The 20,004-nt window shown below is 41.7% G+C and overlaps 1 protein-coding gene across 1 annotated transcript; it reads left to right on the plus strand.

Moving 5' to 3' along the window:
• Positions 1-487: 487 nt before the first annotated feature.
• Positions 488-19,387, plus strand: LOC123966670 (kalirin-like; the record flags this gene model as incomplete). The annotated part of the gene is made up of 22 exons (XM_046042808.1): positions 488-538; positions 668-787; positions 1,042-1,121; positions 1,915-2,053; positions 2,130-2,264; positions 3,480-3,642; positions 3,803-3,918; positions 5,018-5,140; positions 5,220-5,402; positions 5,486-5,610; positions 5,687-5,753; positions 6,045-6,154; positions 6,503-6,572; positions 6,660-6,749; positions 8,445-8,537; positions 9,427-9,538; positions 11,430-11,620; positions 11,702-11,803; positions 11,890-12,044; positions 14,281-14,383; positions 18,762-18,923; positions 19,183-19,387. Coding segments are annotated over 22 exons (2,695 nt in total), but the record flags the coding sequence as incomplete, so codon positions are not given.
• Positions 19,388-20,004: the final 617 nt, after the last annotated feature.

The following is a 20,004-nucleotide window of genomic DNA, read 5'->3' on the forward strand; positions in this document are numbered from 1 at the left end:
AACACACACTCACCTGCAGAGCCAGGTTAAACAGGTAACACACACACACCTGCAGAGCCAGGTTAAGCAGGTAACACACACTCAGCTGCAGAGCCAGGTCAAACAGGTAACACACACTCACCTGCAGAGCCAGGTCAAACAGGTAACACACACTCAGCTGCAGAGCCAGGTCAAACAGGTAACACACACACACCTGCAGAGCCAGGTCAAACAGGTAACACACACTCACCTGCAGAGCCAGTTCAAACAGGTAACACACACTCACCTGCAGAGCCAGGTCAAACAGGTAACACACACTCACCTGCAGAGCCAGGTCAAACAGGTAACACACACACACCTGCAGAGCCAGGTCAAACAGGTAACACACACTCACCTGCAGAGCCAGGTCAAACAGGTAACACACACTCACCTGCAGAGCCAGGTCAAACAGGTAACACACACTCACCTGCAGAGCCAGGTTAAACAGGTAACACACACTCACCTGCAGAGCCAGGTCAAACAGGTAACACACACTCACCTGCAGAGCCAGGTCAAACAGGTAACACACCACGCACCTGCAGAGCCAGGTCAAACAGGTAACACACCACGCACCTGCAGAGCCAGGTCAAACAGGTAACACACCACGCACAGCTGCATTTGTATCTACACCTGTCTGTCTGTGTCTCAGGTGCTGGGCTGGATCTCAGAGGGGGAGGTCATGCTGTCGTCCTGCATGTTGAACTCCAGCTGTCTGTCTGAAGCCGAGCAGCTGCAGAGGGAGCATGAGCGCCTCCAGCAAGCCATAGAGGTAACTGCACATAAACACACTAAAACATATACTAACTGAAAAAGGCAATACATTACATAAAGTGCATTTTGGGATATTCAGCTGAGAGCTTGTTAACAAATGGGAGGATGAAGACGATGAATCAGTGACCCTGCCCTCATGCAGAGAGGGAAGATAATCTGTCTACTGTCCATCACAGCAGACAGATGTAAAGGTTACCATGGCAACATATAATTTCAATGGAAATTAAGTCCACACACCTTCCTTCGTTCCAGGCTCTGCTCCACGCCGACTCCCTGCAGAGGACTCATCAGGTGGCTCTGGCTCTGCAGCAGAGAGCAGAGCTGCTGGTCAGGTTAGTTGATGTCTGCACTGCACTTTTTATTTTATTTAAATTTAATTTAAATGTATTTAAATTATTTTTTTAATTTATCTTTTTATTTTTTTTAATTTAACCAGACAAGTTAGTTAAGGACAAAAAAATGTCAGGACATCCACTTGACGGGACAAGGGAATAAAGAGTAAGGAAAAAAATATACAGACTAAAGAGACATAACATACAGGAAACATTGCAAAACATGAACAAGACCACATTTCACAATGGGCAGCAGGGCAGCATATGAACAGAAAGGGCCGTGGTGACAGCAGTGTCGATGACACATTTTTTAAAATGAAAAAGGTTTTAAAAAGAACTGCAGACCTCTGTAAAAATGTCTTCAAGAGATTTCCTAAAAGCAGATAAGGAGATGAAGGTCTCTCTTCTAAACGTCATTGTGAAACGTCAGAATTTGGTTAGATTTAGGCACCAAACCTTGTTAGGTTTAGGAATAGATCATGGTTTGTCTTACAACATTACTTAAGTAACTTAACTTACATAAGTTAAGTCACATTACTTGGTTACTTTATGTATGTAGTCTTTATGCTAAGCTAGGCTAACTATACCCGACTCCAACTCCGTACATAACACACAGACATGAGACTAATATCCAATATTCAGCACTTTCAGTTAATGGCTGATCATCAGGTAAAAATACAAGTTTCCTCTGGAGTTGTGATTAAAACCAAAATGTTAATCATCATGCAGAGGTCCTGTATTAAGACGTCGTCCCAATCATGTGACCTCTGACCTCTGAGTCTCCCCCCTTCAGGTCAGGTCACTATGATCCAGATGGAGTGAGGTCTTGTGCCCAGACGGTGGCGCTGCACTGGCAGACTCTAATGCTGAGGATTGAAGACAGACTCAAACTGGTGAACGCCTCCGCAGCCTTCTACAGGACATCCCAGCAGGTACAGCTGTCTGTCTGTCCTACCTTACTACCTGTCTGTACGCCTCTCCACCCACCTGTCTGCTGTCTTTCTCCAGGTGTGTGGGGTACTGGAGAGTCTGGAGCAGGAGTACCGCCGGGAGGAGGACTGGTGTGGAGGTGGAGAGAGACAACCGGAGCAGCTCATGCCACTCATCAACAAACACATGGAGCAGAAGGAGGCGTTCCTGAAGGTGAGGAGAGCTCGAAAAGAAAAGCCTTAAACCCCCTCCCTGAACCATCCAATCAGAAATAAGCAACCATAACTCGGCACGGCAGCTGTCTTTTAGTGAAGTGGTTTACATGGAGCATGAATGATGTCTTTATAACCTGTATAATACAAAAACCAACGTTTGTCTGTGCTAATGTAAGGTAAAACATTAGCATGCCTGCTAACTAGCTTAAAAGCTACAATAGCAACCCAGGGTTACTCCCAAGGCTAGTTTTCCAATTATTAGGTAACTTAAATAAGTTTGTAGGATTGCAAGTGAAGTCAGAAAATAAACATCTTTAGGACCCACTGTGTAGGAGCCGGTCCTACCATATCAAAGTTTAGGCTAATGCTAGCAGCTCTGTCCTGCTCTTTATTGGATCATGTACTCTGGACAATACTCATCCTGATTATCAGATACTTTTCTCTTGTAGTCTCTCAAATGAAAACATAATGCATAAATCTAACATCTTGCCCAAGTATGTCTCTCTATAGTTAACATCCAAACAGGGTTATGATAGAATGAAATAACAGTCTAACCTTTCACACGCTAGAGATAACTAGCAACAATGCTGGTTCTTTTTTGTCTATATATGTTTGTCTGCATGGCTCATCAGCTGGTATGATGACTTAGTTTTAGCCTCAGTCTGTTGGCAAGATATAAGGTGCATATTTAAGAAGTTAATTCAAGGAGTTAACGGCTAATGTTAAATAGCTAATGCTAGCAATCTGGAGCTAATAAAAGTTTTCATTGAGTCGCGGACTAAAAATGAGAAGTTTGTTTACTTCTGTCTGGATTTAAGGACCCACTGTTTAAAACGTCTGCCTTTGTTATCAACTTAGGAAACTGTCTTACATAGTCTTTAATTGTTTTGAATGTTGTCTAAATATAATATATAATATAAATATATAATGGTATTTTGTGATATCTGAATATTCTTGAGTATTTTTGAGTAGTAGTAATGTTGTTAAAGATGTTTTAAAATGATCTTGCCTAATAGGAAAATTCATTTTGTTTAATTGTATTTAGTAGCTTTGAAAAGTCTACGCTAGTCTGAGAACATCTTGCGTAATCCCAAATATTCTTTGATGGTCTTGAACAGTCCTGAATTGTACATAGAACAACCTCATGTCCTTTTCATAAAAGTCACAATGTACGATGATACGTCCTCTAACAGTCTTGTTTCTGTGGCGACAGGCCTGCACTCTGGCCAGACGAAATGCTGAAGTTTTCCTCAAGTACATCCACCGCAACAGCGTCACAATGGCGAACATCTCAGGCCACAGCGTCACCGTCTCCGGGGTAACTGGGATGACCGAGGTCACGGGGCACTCCAGGGTACCAGAGCAACAAGTCAAAGGTAAATGAACAGACGCCCACACAGAAATACACAAGTAATGTTTAGTGTTATAGAGACGTACAGTGGAACCAGTATAGAGCCCTGAGGAACTCCACGCATGATTGGTTTGAGTATATGTGTACAGCAGTGTTCCTTTTAATGATCCGGTGTGTGTGTGCAGGTATCCTCAGTGAGTTGCTCCAGAGGGAAAACAGAGTTCTTCATTTCTGGACTTTGAAGAAACGTAGACTGGATCAGTGCCAGCAGTACCTGATGTTCCAGAGCCACACCCAGCAGGTACACAAAATCTGCAAAGTCATTACGGTGACAGGAATTGCATTTTGGAATATTAGAGGATTATTAATGAATTCCTACTGGTGGCTTATCAATCACACAGTCAACAGAACAGACCTTGCATCCTTGTCAGTGGTAGAAGTACTCATATCTTTAACTTAAGTAAAAGTGGCTGTACTGCTATTTAAAAATAACTAGTAAAAGTCTTGCATTCAAATTTTTACTTAAGTATAAGAACTATCAGCAAAATGTACTGTAAGTATCAAAGTAAAGGTGCTCTTTGGGCCCCTTTGAGAGTGCGATATTGTTAAATGTATCACATAATTGGAACATTATTAAGGATGCCTTAGCATTGATTAGTTTGACATGCAATGATCACAGCAAGCCGGGATTGGGCATATTTTTACCACATTATACTGTTTGGTTGAGTTGCAACGATTAATTGATGAATCGATTAGTTGTCATTAAATTAACCGCCAACTATTTTAATAATTGATTAATCACTTTGAGTCCTTTTTTAAAGAAAAAACAAACAAATTTTGGTATTTCAGCTTCTAAAATGTGAATATTTTCTGGTTTCTTTGCTCCTCGGTGACAGTAAACTGAATATATTTGCTTTGAGGACCATTTTAGGACGTCTCCTCGGGCTTTGGGAAACACTGATCAACGTTTTAAAAACTTTTCTGGACCGAACAACTAATTGATTAATTGAGAAAAAAATCGGCAGACTAATCTATAATTAAAATACTCGTTAATTTCAGCCCTACTGTTGGGTAGTTTTGTCTACAATGTGTATCACACTATAAATTGATCATGTGTATTGTGTTTAAAATTATAATCTGCAGTATAACTTGTATATTGAAGCACAGGCAATGGTCATTTCCTGTTTCGCTTCGGCCAATGGAAACCCTGATATAGTATGTCTGGAAATGGTTGTTATTTATTATTGTTCTAGCATTTTCACGCTATCACACTTTAGCGTCACGCTCATACACTGCTTATAGTTTGTGAAAAGTATTTATTGATGAACCGCAGAAGAACCGTGACCTCACGTTTAGGCTATTTTCATTAAATGGAAGAGTAATGAAACTGTTGGTTTCAGGCTCTGGATTGGCTGCAGCAGTCAGGTGACCACTACCTGGCCACGCACACATCGCCGGGCGCATCGGCGTCTGAAACACAAGAACTGCTGAACCAACACAGAGAGTTTTGTGTGTCGGCCAAGGTGAGAACACACACACAGACACACAAACACACACACGTTTTCACCACCGCCATCACTCACCTGTCTGACGGCCTCTCAGCACACCCAGGAGAAGGTTCACCTGCTGATCCAGCTGGCTGAGAGCATGCTGGCTAAAGGCCACGCCCACCGCACTGAGCTTCGTCGCTGTGTTGCCACGGTGGATAAACGATACCGCGACTTCACTGTCAGGGTGGGACAGTACCGCCACCTGCTGGAGACGGCGCTGGGAGGCTGCTCACAGGTAAGAACAGTAAAGAATGTGTTTGGATACGGAAACCATCTGCAGGTAGACTCACCTTTCATGCTGTACGGTGTCCCTGACAGGACAATAAGGACCTGGAGCTGGAGCTGATCCCCAACAGTCTGTCTGACTCCGACCCCGAGGTCAACCTGTCCGACCCCAGCCATCAGGTCAGCGACGAGAAGAGGCGCTCCGCCCGAAAGAAAGAGTGAGTAGCGTTAGTACCAACAGTACTGAAAGTATCACGGTGTACATGCTTTGGTAACGTGTGTGTGTACTCTCAGGTACATCATGGCTGAGCTCCTTCAAACAGAGAGAGTCTACGTCAGAGACCTGCAGGAGTGTATAGAGGTACTTTCTTAGCAACACCATAGTCCTGTAGTACCACACAGTACCACAGAATACTGGGCAGTCCGTTTAGATTCTGAAATACCACATAGTACTTTGTGTTTCAACATAGTTTTATGTGATATTGTACTGTGTCAGTCTGAAGCTGTTTGTTTACTGACACCAGCAGCGCCCTCTGCTGACACTCGAGGACAAAAGACTTCTATGCAAAACATTAAAGCAATACACAATACCATATAGTACTACATCATAGTGGATAGTATTTCCTAAGAGTAGTACTTTTACCTGGCACAGACGTACCTGTGGGAGATGACGAGTGGCTCGGAGGACGTCCCACCTGGTCTCACCAACAAGGACGACATCGTGTTCGGAAACATCCAGGACATCTACGAGTTCCACAACAGGTACTGCAAAATATACTGCGATACTACAATACATGTACTACAGTTACACACATGTAGTACATCTGCGAGGGTACAGGTACGGCAAAATATACAAAATATGTAGTACAATAGTACACATCTAGGACATCTTTGGGATATTTACTATATCACTGCAATATGTACTATGTAAATACAACATGTACTGTAGTACAGATACGTTCTACAGTACTACATAAGCAAACAGCACACCTATATGTTGCAAAATGTACTGTAGTATTCCAGAGGTACAGTACATACAGTGTATTTATTTCCTCTCTACCACTGTACAGTATTCTGTGTGTATAAATGCAGTACTCTTGTGTTTTGCAGTATTTTCCTGAAGGAGCTGGAAAACTACGAACAGCTTCCTGAGGACGTGGGGCACTGCTTCGTTACCTGGGTAACCAGCTTGGTTTAAGTCATATGAATAAAAAATGTAAATTACAGGTGAAAGTACTCTGAATAATACTTCCTGTCTCTGGCTCAGGCGGACAAGTTCCACATGTACGTGACGTACTGCAGGAACAAACCCGACTCCAGCTTACTGATCCAGCAGCACGGCGCCGGGTTCTTCGAGGTCAGAACCACTCAGCTTCATTAACTACTGCTACTTCGTTATCTTTCTTAACGATTTCTGCTAATTTAGTTAAGAAACTCTGTCCTGTAGTTTTTAGTCCTTAAAAAAATCCTTAAAAAGAGTTAAAGACATGGTACAAGAGGAACTGAAAATATACTGCAATATAGGTACTACAGTAGGAAAGGTTCAGAACATCTACCTGTTACACAACAGGTACTGCAAGATATACTGCACGAGTACACAAACAGGACATCTACAAGTTCCACAACAGGTACTGAAAAATTTACTACAATACTGCAATAGAGGTACTACAGCAGGAAACATTCAGGACATCTACGTGTTGCACAACAGGTACTGCAGGATATACTGCATGAGTACACAAACAGGACATCTAAAAGTTCCACAACAGGTACTGCAAGATATACAGCAATACAGGAACTACAGCAGGAAAGGTTCAGGACATATACCTGTTACACAACAGGTACTGCAGTATATACTGCATGAGTACACAAACAGGACATCTAAAAGTTTCACAACAGGTACTGCAAGATATACTGCATGAGTACACAAACAGGACATCTACAAGTTCCACAACAGGTACTGCAGGATATACTGCATGAGTACACAAACAGGACATCTACAAGTTCCACAACAGGTACTGAATAATTTACTACAATACTGCAATACTACAATACAGGTACTACAGTAGGAAACATTCAGGACATCTACGTGTTACACAGGTACTGTAAAATATACAGCAATACAGCAACTACAGCAGGAAAGGTTCAGGACATATACCTGTTACACAACAGGTAATGCAGGATATACTGCATGAGTACACAAACTATGAGTTCTACAACAGGTACTGAAGAATATACAGCGATACAGGTACTACAGTATGAAAGGTTCAGGACACCATTGTCATCAGTGTTGGCTGTGTTGGTCACATGACCTCCCGTTGAGCGTAGTGGTCCCTCCAGACAGGAAGCTTACTCCACAACACGACTCTATTAAATCTGGTTTAACTTAAACTGAACTCTAAAAAAGAAACTAAACTGCGTTGTACACAGTAAAGTACTGACCTGTCTTGAAAATGACTTTATTATTTTCAGCAAACTGTCAAAGCAAGTTCTAAAAGTCGGAGTCGGCCTGAACGGTGAGGACAAAGCCTCAGCTCGCTGAAGGTTACGTTGTTCTGTGAGTGGACAGAGACTTGAAAGGAAAATTCAGAGCCTGAGGCCGGACTGGCAAAGAAGCACTGACCTGAAAAGTTATTTAGTCAGCTGAACACGCAAAAAAAGCCAGATTCCTCTTAGTGGGTGCATCTTAGAGTTTATCTGGAGCTCTGTAAATAAAAGTGTACTTGCAGTGTGTACAGCCTCAGTTGTTTTCTTTATAATTACTACAAAATGGCAAATCTCCTTTTAGAAAATGTCCCGAGAAATAATTCAGGAAGTACAGGACCTGGAAAATAAAGTATTACCTTTAGTCGGTTGCCAACATGAGGAGCTGGACTCCCTCTGAGGTCGTGACATGTGTCCAAGAGGTTGTGAGATGTTTACTGAGACAGAAAATAAGACATTAATCAGTCCTGCTGAATTGTAAGGGTTTGATTTGTGGTTAGCGGGCGGAGGAGCTTCAGCTTGCTTTATCAGTTTCCCCTTTAACAGGTTTTGTGTGTGTGTTTATTCTCAGGAGGTCCAGAGGAGACATGGTCTAACCAACTCCATCTCCTCCGCTCTGATCAAACCCGTTCAGAGGATCACCAAGTACCAGCTGCTGCTCAAGGTAACGCTTCAACGCAGAGATTCTCCCACAGCACAGCAGCTCAGAACAGCTTTTCTTTAAATGGCTGTTAAATTCAGAGGAACGTTAAACCGTCGCGTGTCAGAAAACTGAAGGTTTGTTCCTTCTGGCTGTTTGGAAACACCTTTAGTTCAGCCTGAAACAGTTTATATGGAGCCCCGAGGATCCAGTCTGTGTGCACAGAATAATAAATGAAACACATTTTATGTTAGTTTGAAAACTTTGTTGTAACTTGAGCTTAGCAGCAGCGTGACGTCTTCTTTTTTATCTAACGTTTTTTAGATGTTTTTCTACTTTAAAAGTTTACTGCTTCATGTGTAATATTAGTTTTTACAGATAAATACTACTTAATACTTGTACATTATAACCACCATAACCATTATTGTGTACCAAGATATTAAGAGTTTGTAATTAATTACTAAGAAGTAACAAAATGACATGCGGCGGCAAATTCAGTATATAGTAGAAAATAACAGAAACTAAGAGAGTAACGTTTGTTTGAAAAAGAGATATGTGTCCATGTATTTATTATAATTATCGGTCTTTAATCATTACATTTTCACAATTTTCTTTTCACCTGATGAACCTAAAATATTTTGTAATCATGCAGTTGCCTTTGGCTTTATGATTTGGATAATACTAATAAAAAGCATAAAAAACTAGTATAAAGTATATAGCACATAACATAGTGTTTTTATAAGGAACTTTCCTCTGGGCTTTTTTATTTTTAATGTTAAATTATCTAATATAATGTCTTAGTCAATAATAAATTATCACCATACTATTAGTGCTAATTTGTTAAAACAATGTGTAAAATATTCTGAATTTATCTGTGTTTTCTCTCAGTAAGGTTTTGTGTTTGTGTTTGTAGGAGTTGCTAGCGTGCTGCGAGGAGGGGAAAGGGGAAATAAAGGAAGGCTTGGACGTGATGCTGAGCGTACCGAAGAGAGCGAACGATGCTATGCACGTTAGCATGCTGGAAGGTAAAACACCCAGATTATGTTTCCTAACATGCAGTCAGGACAGGGCTCCTCCTGAAGAGATGTTTAAGGGTTTCAACTGTGGTGCAGTTAATGGGCTTTTATTGTGAAGCAGCTGCAGGGCTTTTATTGTGAAGGAACTGTCTTTTCCTGGATAGGGAGGACTTCTACTGTCCAGGGCTTTTACTTTGAAATAACTACAGGTCTTTCACTGAGGCAGCTACAAGGCTTTTACTTTGAAATAACTACAGGTCTTTCACAAGTTTTTCATTGTAAGGAAGCTATAGGGCTTTTACTTTGAAATAACTACAGGTCTTTCACAAGTTTTTCATTGTGGGGAAGCTATAGGGCTTTTACTTTGAAATAACTACAGGTCTTTCACTGAGGCAGCTACAAGGCTTTTACTTTGAAATAACTACAGGTCTTTCACAAGTTTTTCATTGTAAGGAAGCTATAGGGCTTTTACTTTGAAATAACTACAGGTCTTTCACAAGTTTTTCATTGTGGGGAAGCTATAGGGCTTTTACTTTGAAATAACTACAGGTCTTTCACGTTTTTCATTGTGGGGAAGCTATAGGGCTTTTACTTTGAAATAACTACAGGTCTTTCACAAGTTTTTCATTGTGGGGAAGCTATAGGGCTTTTACTTTGAAATAACTACAGGTCTTTCACAAGTTTTTCATTGTGGGGAAGCTATAGGGCTTTTACTTTGAAATAACTACAGGTCTTTCACTGAGGCAGCTACAAGGCTTTTACTTTGAAAAAACTACAGGTCTTTCACAAGTTTTTCATTGTAAGGAAGCTATAGGGCTTTTACTTTGAAATAACTACAGGTCTTTCACAAGTTTTTCATTGTGGGGAAGCTATAGAGCTTTTACTTTGAAATATCTACAGGTCTTTCACAAGTTTTTCATTGTAAGGAAGCTATAGGGCTTTTACTTTGAAATATCTACAGGTCTTTCACAAGTTTTTCATTGTAAGGAAGCTATAGGTCTTTTACTTTGAAATCTCTACAGGTCTTTTACAAGTTTTTCATTGTAAGGAAGCTATAGGGCTTTTACTTTGAAATCTCTACAGGTTTTTTACAAGTTTTTCATTGTGGGGAAGCTATAGGGCTTTTACTTTGAAATCTCTACAGGTCTTTCACTGAGGCAGCTACAAGGCTTTTACTTTGAAAAAACTACAGTTCTTTCACAAGTTTTTCATTGTAAGGAAGCTATAGGGCTTTTACTTTGAAATAACTACAGGTCTTTCACAAGTTTTCATTGTAAGGAAGCTATAGAGCTTTTACTTTGAAATATCTACAGGTCTTTCACAAGTTTTTCATTGTAAGGAAGCTATAGGGCTTTTACTTTGAAATATCTACAGGTCTTTCATAAGTTTTTCATTGTAAGGAAGCTATAGGGCTTTTACTTTGAAATAACTACAGGTCTTTCACAAGTTTTTCATTGTGGGGAAGCTATAGGGCTTTTACTTTGAAATATCTACAGGTCATTTACAAGTTTTTCATTGTAAGGAAGCTATAGGGCTTTTACTTTGAAATATCTACAGGTCTTTCACAAGTTTTTCATTGTAAGGAAGCTATAGGGCTTTTACTTTGAAATCTCTACAGGTTTTTTACAAGTTTTTCATTGTAAGGAAGCTATAGGGCTTTTACTTTGAAATAGCAACAGGTCTTTCACTGAGGCAGCTACAAGGCTTTTACTTTGAAATAGCTACAGGTCTTTTATTTTGATAAAGCCAGAGGTTAAAGCTCCTGTTGTTTTTGTAAAGCTTATTTTAAATGCACTGATAAAACGTGACATATTGAAGGAGATTTCCTGAGAAGTTCAGTTACACTTACCGATGATAAGAGGTGACATTAAGGCTGTCTCGACTGTGACGTCCTTGTCAGGTCTGGAGGAGGGTCTGGAGGTGCAGGGCGAGCTCCTCCTGCAGGACTCCTTTCTGGTTTGGGAGCCAAAGTCTCTGATCAGGAAGGGGCGGGACCGACACCTCTTCCTGTTCGAGCTGTCACTCATCTTCAGCAAGGAAATCAAAGACTCGTCCGGACGAACCAAATACCTCTACAAGAGCAGACTGAGGGTAACACACATTTCTACACATTTAGAGTGAAGTTTCACTTTGAAGTTATAATCTGGGTCTGACTACGTGTCGCCCTCTCAGACCTCAGAGCTCGGTGTGACGGAGCACATAGAGGGGGATCCCTGTAAGTTTGCTCTGTGGGTCGGACGAACGCCGACATCCGACAACAAGACGGTCCTGAAGGTAAGAGAAGTCCCAGTCACATCTGATGACACTGTAATGCTCATGTGTGGCAGTTGCTTAATGTTTGTGTCTACCTCACTCCTCAGGCGTCATCCTTGGAGCTGAAGCAGGAGTGGGTCCGCAGCATTCGCCAGGTGATCCAGGAGAGGCGTGGCCACCTGCGGGGGGCGCTGAGGGAGCCCATCCCCCTCCCAAAGACACCAAACCCCACCCTGGGCCGACAGCGCAGCATCAGCCGCAGGTCAGCGCTCGCCACCAGAGACTGAGTTAACACGTCCACGTTAGATGCCTCCCGTCACGTGAACCGTCAGCGCTCCTAAATAAAGCTGCCCTCCGACCTGTTGGCCAGAGTGGAGAAAATTACAGCCGCTCAGCATGTGCAGAGCTCACATGCTGTGTGCTGAAATTAAAGTTTTTATTTGTGCCTTAAGAACCCTTCAAACTGTGTCAAATCTGCCGTTTAGTCTCTAAAATGTCAAGACTGCGAAAAATGCTCGTCACAGTTTTCCAGAGCTCAAAGTGACGTCTTCAAATCGCTTCTTTGGTCCAACCAACAGCCCAAAACTGTCATAAATGACAAAGAAGCAGCAGTTCCTCATATTTACGAAGATGAAACCAGCAAATGTTTCACTTTTTTGGTTCACATAATCGATTAATCAACTAACCGATGCAGCTCTGAGACCCTGACTTGAATCCTTTAAATGAGAAAGTTTACAAAATAAGGAATAACTGTAATATTTTTTATTAAGTTTTGTGGTCAAGTCAGCTTTATTTATATAGCACATATAAAAACAACAGGATCTGACCCAAAGTGCTCTCCAAGAACACAATACACACAAATACAAGTATAAATGCACAAAAGAACAAAGAGCGTGTACACCACTGTGTATCCCAATACACAATAAAACACCAGTACACGTCAATAAAAGGCATATGGAGGACTCGCTAAAAGTGAAATTAAATGAAGCTAAAAGGAAATAAACAACAACGTCAGATTTAACTGCCTGATAAAAAATGCTCTTCACGACACTACTGATTTATTTGTTAAAATTCAAACAAGTCTCCATGAAAACACCTAAATTCTTAACTACACTGCTCCAGTTTGTAGTCAGAGGACCAAGCGAATTGCTTAAGCTCGGAGGGCCAAACAGAGTGACCTCAGTTTTGTTTTCATTAAGTTGAAGGAAGTTCTTTGATATCGTTTCCCCTTAAAAAGCTAAAATTCATGGAGAAAACTGATTAAATCAACATGTTAGAATCCTGATTGAGCCCAATCACACAAATACTGACAAAGAATCTCTTAAAATGTCATCAGCATACAGCTGGAAATATTTTAACCTTTAATTAAACTGATCAGTAAGGGATTTGTCAAGTATCCTGAATTGAAATTACAAGGTTTTTAAGGGGCAAGAATTAAACACAATGGAGGTGGGAGTATTTAAATGAGGGTTTCCACCATGGAGACTCGGGAGGGAAAGCAGCCCCAGCGTAAAAACCTTGGCTCGTTTCACTCAGTATGTGGAAATCGTCTGTACCGGCCCACTGAGTACTTGGGACAACACAGCTGGAAAACCCCATGCTTTGGGAAACCCCAGCAGAAACAGATACAGTGTGCTGGAATGACCCAGACGCCAGGAAATGCCAGCAGATCGTGCTTCATCCAGCCAGAGGGAACGCCAGCGTGCCCGGTCGCTCCACGATCTCCTGAACCTGTACGCCACAACCCCTCTCCGATACCTACAATGGGTTGTGTCGCTATTACGACCGGCGCGCTGTGAACAGCTGGTGATCGTCCCTCTGGCTGGATGAATTTTACACGTGATCCGTGCAGCTGGAGGCTCTGCGCAGCGCCACGCAACTTTCTAAAGTCTTCAATCTCACTGAGAAAAGAAGTCAGGTCGAAATGAACTTTGCTTTATTGGCATGAATGTTAATGCAACACTATCACCAAATCTAAAGGAAAACACAAAAAAACTATTCAATTCATATAGTTCATCGAATAAAAAACTAAATAATTGTATTTCTATATATTGGATATAGAATAATATTATCTAATATTGTTTAATTTCTCTGCGTCTTCTTTCATCACGGCTGTGTCTCAACAGCAGCATCTCTGCAGCACTCGGCGGTTTGCACCTTCCTGTCAAACGTATTAAATACAGATGCTGCTGCACTCACATGAAATAGTGTTTAGGCTTGGTAGAGCACATTGTGTGTAGTAAATAAACGTATGTGCATGTTACCCTCCCACTACTTTCCACAATAAAATTCATACTCATTAAGGCCAAAGTAGTAAATGAACAACAGGTGCTATGTTGCACAAATCTGGCCCTTAGTTTTTCAAATGAACGGACGAGTTAAAGGATCTCTGGCTACGATGCAAACACAGCTCGAAAGGGTTTCAGACCAGAAGTACACTGAAGCACGTGTCCACATACTTCTGTCCACCTCCTGTATCTGTATCCCGTCTCTCTCAGGGAGACAAGCGAGGACGCAGACAGCCTGGGTGACGCCAGCAGCCAGCCCGACACCGTCTCCATCGCCTCCCGAACATCTCAGAACACAGCCGACAGCGACAAGGTAACACACACACACACACACGCACGCACACGCGCTGTGTTCCCAGAGGGGCGTGTCCACAGCCTCATGACCTCACTGCTGGCTGCAGCTGGCTGGGTGTGTGTGCTGAACGAGGGAGTTTCCTCTGGTCAGATTGTTTCTAGAAACTCTCACTTCTTTGCTGCTCTCCTGACGAGGTACGTTTGATTTCTTTTACCTGCTGTTGGTGGCTGATGGCGGGGTGAGAGGCTGTGACCTCTGACCTTTGACCCTCCGGCTGTTGGTAGTTTAACGGCGTAGGAACTGAAGCTTGTTGTTGGTGCTGCAGCACCAGATCCTTTAACTTGTGTATAATCAGGAAAGTGTACGTAAAGTATTAAAGCAGTAAAGTGTTGTACTTTTATATCGCAGGATGTTGCGGCTGTAGTTGTTCTGAACTGTGCAGCTGACGATTCTTTTCCTTCTGGGTCAGTCTGCTGATTATTTCCCCCGTTGATCGATTGATTTTTTGGTTTGTAAAGATTCTGCTACCCAGAAGCCCAAAGTGGCGCCTTCACATTGCCTGCTGTGTCCAAACCTCAACGTTATTAACGAACTAATTAAAGTTACTACAATCATGTTTTTATTTGTTTGTTTTGATAAATAATTATCACAATAAACACAAATAGAGGAGTAGAAGTAAAAAGTTAAGTACAAGTATCATTTTAATCTTTAGGTTTTGGACATTTAAAGACATCAGAGTCTGGGGAGGTATTATCGACCTGTTTCACTATTTTCTGACATTTTATAGACAAACTGCTTCGTTAGCTCATCAACAAAATGATTGTCTAATTACCTGATCGTTCAAATTAGCTGCAGCCCTCGTGCGTGACATTTAGTTCCACGTGTCTGTTGTCAAGGCCTGAGAGATTATCATTATGATGTCTGGAGGCGGGATTTGTTGTTGTTAAAAATGGCGCAGATCATTAGTGGAAGAAATCTTCTAGGTAGAGAGAAGAACAGCACCCTGTCAAAAGAACTTACCAGAACCAAAACCAGGACCCTTAACGAGATACTGATACCAACAGAGTACTTTATTCGATACCGTGCAGAAAATGCCACCCGTTGAAGCCATGGCAGTTGATTGGTAGCTTATTATTGTTGTTATGGACAACCGAGGTAATCTTCTTTATTTTTCTTGTTTCAAATAACTGTTACATAAAAAAGTTTGAGAAATCAGATCCTCCTCGTCCTGATTAGTTCATCCTCACAGGCAGTGTTATCACGCGGGGAAAGAAGTTTAGTGAAATAGTTTAGTGACCAAAGAAGTTGTGGGAAACAAATTAAAGGTATTTTCTGATGCGTGTGTTGAAAGTAAAAAACAGAAGACTATTTTGTTAACTTTCGATCAGTAAACATGAGTTGAAAGATCTCTGAGTGCTTTTTCCTTTATTGGTGAGCCGCAAACCTCCGAAAACGGGAGTCAGAGTCTGTTTAAACAAGTCACTAAAGTAAAGCCTCACAGACAGAGTAAAGAGAATCTGCACGTCCAGCCGATCAAACCAACTACACCTGAAGCAGCCGGAGGCTCCGTCAGTAAAATCAGCTGATCGATCAGTGACACGTGAACAGAAAACTGTACAGAGAAGAGTTAAACGATCCCAGAAGATGAAACCAACAGAAAGCTTGTGGTGATGAACAGTGAGGAACACGCCTGAGACGCAGCCGAAGGACTCCGACGCTGAACTGTAAAACTACCATGACACAGTGGCATAAATTGGAAATACTCAGTACTTGAGTAAATGCACTAGGGTACTTTCCACCACAGTACATGCGTTTGCAATGTGTGATGCTAGCTGGGCTGCAAGACACATCACATCTGTGTTGGATTAGCAGGGGGAACACCCCACTGCTCCCTGCAGACACCACGTTTCCTCCACCAGCTGCAGCCCATGTGCTCCAGCTCACTTCAGTCAACACACAGAGTCACTAGAAACCACAGTGATCTCGTCTCATTGTCCGAGATCACGTGATGTTTTTTATACTTTGCGCCAATCAGGGCTCAGCGCGCCCTGCTGTGATTGGACGGGCTGGAGAACACTTATTATGGTGATGCATGTAGGTTTCAGGGTGTGTGCTGGTGTCGTTTGTCACGTCATGTTTATTTGTCCCCGCTGAATTCCTGAAAGGAAAAAGCTTTTGTGTTCGGAGCCACCTGAAGTCTGCCTGACAGCTTCTCTCCCGGGGGAACATGAATAATTTGTGCAGGAAATTAATCAGGTGTCTCATTAGAACCCGGACGCGATGGCCTCGTTTATCAAGCACAGCTTTCACAGAGCCGTTGGGTTGTTTCTGTTTGTATTGCTGACTTCAGCTGAGATTCTTTATCATGTAGAGATGTTTGTAGCGCAGATAGCAGCAGCACTCTCTTGGTCGGTCAGTTTGTCTGCCACTCAAGTCAAGACTGGTATAACTCATCCACCGGTGTGAAGGCGAGCAGCGCCGTCATCCGGTCAAAATACCTGCAACAATAATGACATTAGCCTCAGCTGTACTTTCTGTTTAGCGCTGATTAGCAAATGTTAGCATGCTAATACGCTAAATTAGGCAGGCTGGGCAGTAACAATATAACAAATGTTCAATAAATGTTTAATAAATCTTGATTTAATTAATTTGAATCACAAACAAATTAGATTACTTAATTATTCTATTAAGATATTTATTTTGTTGTGAAAATGGGAATGAAAAAAGATTTTACAAAGTGTTTTCTTTAAAAAATATTTTACTTAATTTTGTTGAAAAAAAGATTTTACCTTAGGTCTTTGTTTGAAAAATATTTTACTTAATTTTCGTTGAAAAAAAGATTTCAGTTATTTTTTCTTTAAAAAATACTTTTCTTAATTTTTGTCGAAAAAAAGATTTTACTAAATTTGGGTCGAAAAAAAGATTTTACTTAATTTTAGTCGAAAAAAAGATTTTACTGAATTTTCTTTTTGAAAAATATATTTTACTTAATTTTTACTTTAATTCTTAGTAGGCTACCAAGAGTACTGGCCCCTTTTAAAACAGCCTTTGACCTATTAATCAGGGAAAATACGTGGTTACCAAATGATTTGCATTCACACAGCCTACAAATGGCTCATACAGGTCAATTATAAGATCGCTGAACACATGTCACGTAGTCAGCAGAGGGATTTATTAGTGTTTTAGCTTTGGAAATAATTCTTGTTTGCTTTCACTTCACAAGCGAACCGCACCAAGGGGGACAACGAACTCCAGTGCGGTTCAAACTAAATGAGGCAGGTGCGAAAGCAGCCTCAGTCTGGTTATTTTCTCTTGTACCGTGTTGTAGCCTGACATGTTTTTCTTGTCTGTAACTCATATTAGAGCTGGCCATGGCACTACAGGTGGGCGGAACAATGCTTAAATCATTGCTGCTGCTGATACTGTACTTGTTTTAACTAGCAGTAATTGCATACAACATGTTTGTCTTTGAGGTGTCCTGTGTTTTTCACAAACACGTCATTAAGTTATTAGATGTTTAATGATCATCGATTGGTGATGAAAACATATTCAGAAGTAGCTATTTTGATTCATTTACCTGATTAAGTGTATGTATCAGTATCAATAGTTCAATAGTCATTCTGGCTCTGGTGTAACTTGATGTTTTGAGGTGTTTTCCCCCTGCACTGTAAAAAAGAAAAAGTTGGGGAAAATTTTAAGGCAACAAATTTCAATAAAATTTTAAGTTGGGAAATTAAACTTAACATTTTAAGTTTTGCTTTAGAGTTTGATCAACTTTCAGTTTTAAGTTTTCTTAACCCAACTCCAAGTTGTAATAAACCTTTGCCCCAAGAACTGAAGCACAACTTAAATAAATAAGTTGTAATAACTCATTTATTGGTTTTGGAACAAAAAACTTTTTTAAATTGCTAGGCTGACTTAGTTAATGCGTCAAATGTTAATAATTTAGAATTTTAAGTCTGCAAAACTTAAAATCCCTTTTAACGCCAAAAAATCTAAGTTGGCGTTTTTACAGTGTACAGGGCTCCGAATGAGCTCCCGGTTAAACAATAAAGGGACTCGTGTTTTAGGGTTAAAACACCCTTTGCAGACACATTTCCGAGTTTTTGGTTTTAAATTAACCTCTAGATATTCAGATTCAGAATCCGCACCGAGATGCATCTAAGAACCAATTCTTTTCCACACCCCTGCTACCGCTACAGCGCTTCACTATCATAATATATATATAATGTTGACTTCTCCTCTCTTAAAGTTTTGATGTTGCGTCCAGCCAGCTGCAGCTCCTCTGTGTTCGTGCCGACTGCTCCTGATGCTCCTAACAGTGGAGACTCCTGAAGGTCAGCCTGTCAGGAGTAAACACCCGTCTTACCTCCTGTCTCTCTGTGTGTCTCTGCAGCTGTCAGGAGGCTGTGAGTTAGTGGTGGTGTTGCTGGACTTCTCCTCCGGGGGACCAGGAGAGCTCAGCGTCCGCTGCGGTCAGACTGTGGAGCTGGTGGAGCGCTCGGCCGAACGGCCCGGGTGGTGCCTGGCCCGAACCACGGAGCAAACGCCCCAACAGGTGATAAATCAAACGCCCCTAAATGTAATGAACCAAACGCCCCCCCACAGATGACAGATCAAATATCCCAACAGGTAATAAATGCGGCGTACGAGACGTCCCCACAGGTGACAGAACAAACATGTCCCTCCTTTAGTGTCCGCTCTACTTCACTGTTTCACTTGCTTTGGTTTCAGCGTCCAACCGCCTTCAAAACCAACCAAACGTCTGAGCAGGTGAGGAAAACAGCGCCTCTGATCTCAGCTTTGTTTCCCTGCAGGAGGGTTTAGTGCCGATGAGCGCCCTCTGCCTGTCACACTCCCACAGTGCAGCCGACATGGAGGGGCTCGTCCCGGCTTCCACCACCTCCTCCAGCACCACCTCTACGTGCACCACCACCGCCTCCTCCTCCTGCAACTCCTCCTCCACCACCACCACCTCCTCCAATAACTCCAACTCCTCCTCCACGCTGAACGCTGGGAGAGGTGAGTGTCTGAGCTGAACATCCAGAGCTCTTTATTAAAGGTGCGTCAGCTCTGCTGCAGCTGCTGCAGGACTGCGTAAAAACACTTTAAATGCTACATTAGTCATACTACATAATTATTTTTCCTCAAGGAAATTACAGAAAATCATATTGTTTCAGTATCAGAACCAGAACTCAGGTATCATATTATTACAAATATCAACACATTTCAAACAACACCCTGAAAGCCAGCTGGTTAACACCTCCTCACTCCTCACATCCCTCTGCGTCGCTTTTTAACGGCCTGGGTACCACTTTAGTGTTGTTTTTAGACGTTTAGGGCTCCGCAGTCAAGTTAGCAAGAAAAACTACGCAACGTCCAATTAGACCTTCAAAATAAAAGTAGTTGTTAACGTTGTCAAATGTCTATATATGGTGAGGAAAAGACCACGGTTTGGGTTGAAAAAGCGACTAGCGCTGCAACTAACGATTATTTTCATCATCGACTAAATAATCGACTCATCGTTTATTTAGTAAAATGTCAAGAAATTGTGAAAAATGCTCATCACACTTTTCCAGAGCCCAAAGTGACGTCTCCAGATCGCGTCTTTGGTCCAACCAACAGTCCAAAACCCCAAA

The sequence above is a fragment of the Micropterus dolomieu genome, unplaced genomic scaffold (assembly GCF_021292245.1).
Source record: "Micropterus dolomieu isolate WLL.071019.BEF.003 ecotype Adirondacks unplaced genomic scaffold, ASM2129224v1 contig_13958, whole genome shotgun sequence".
Taxonomy (NCBI): Eukaryota; Metazoa; Chordata; class Actinopteri; order Centrarchiformes; family Centrarchidae; genus Micropterus; species Micropterus dolomieu.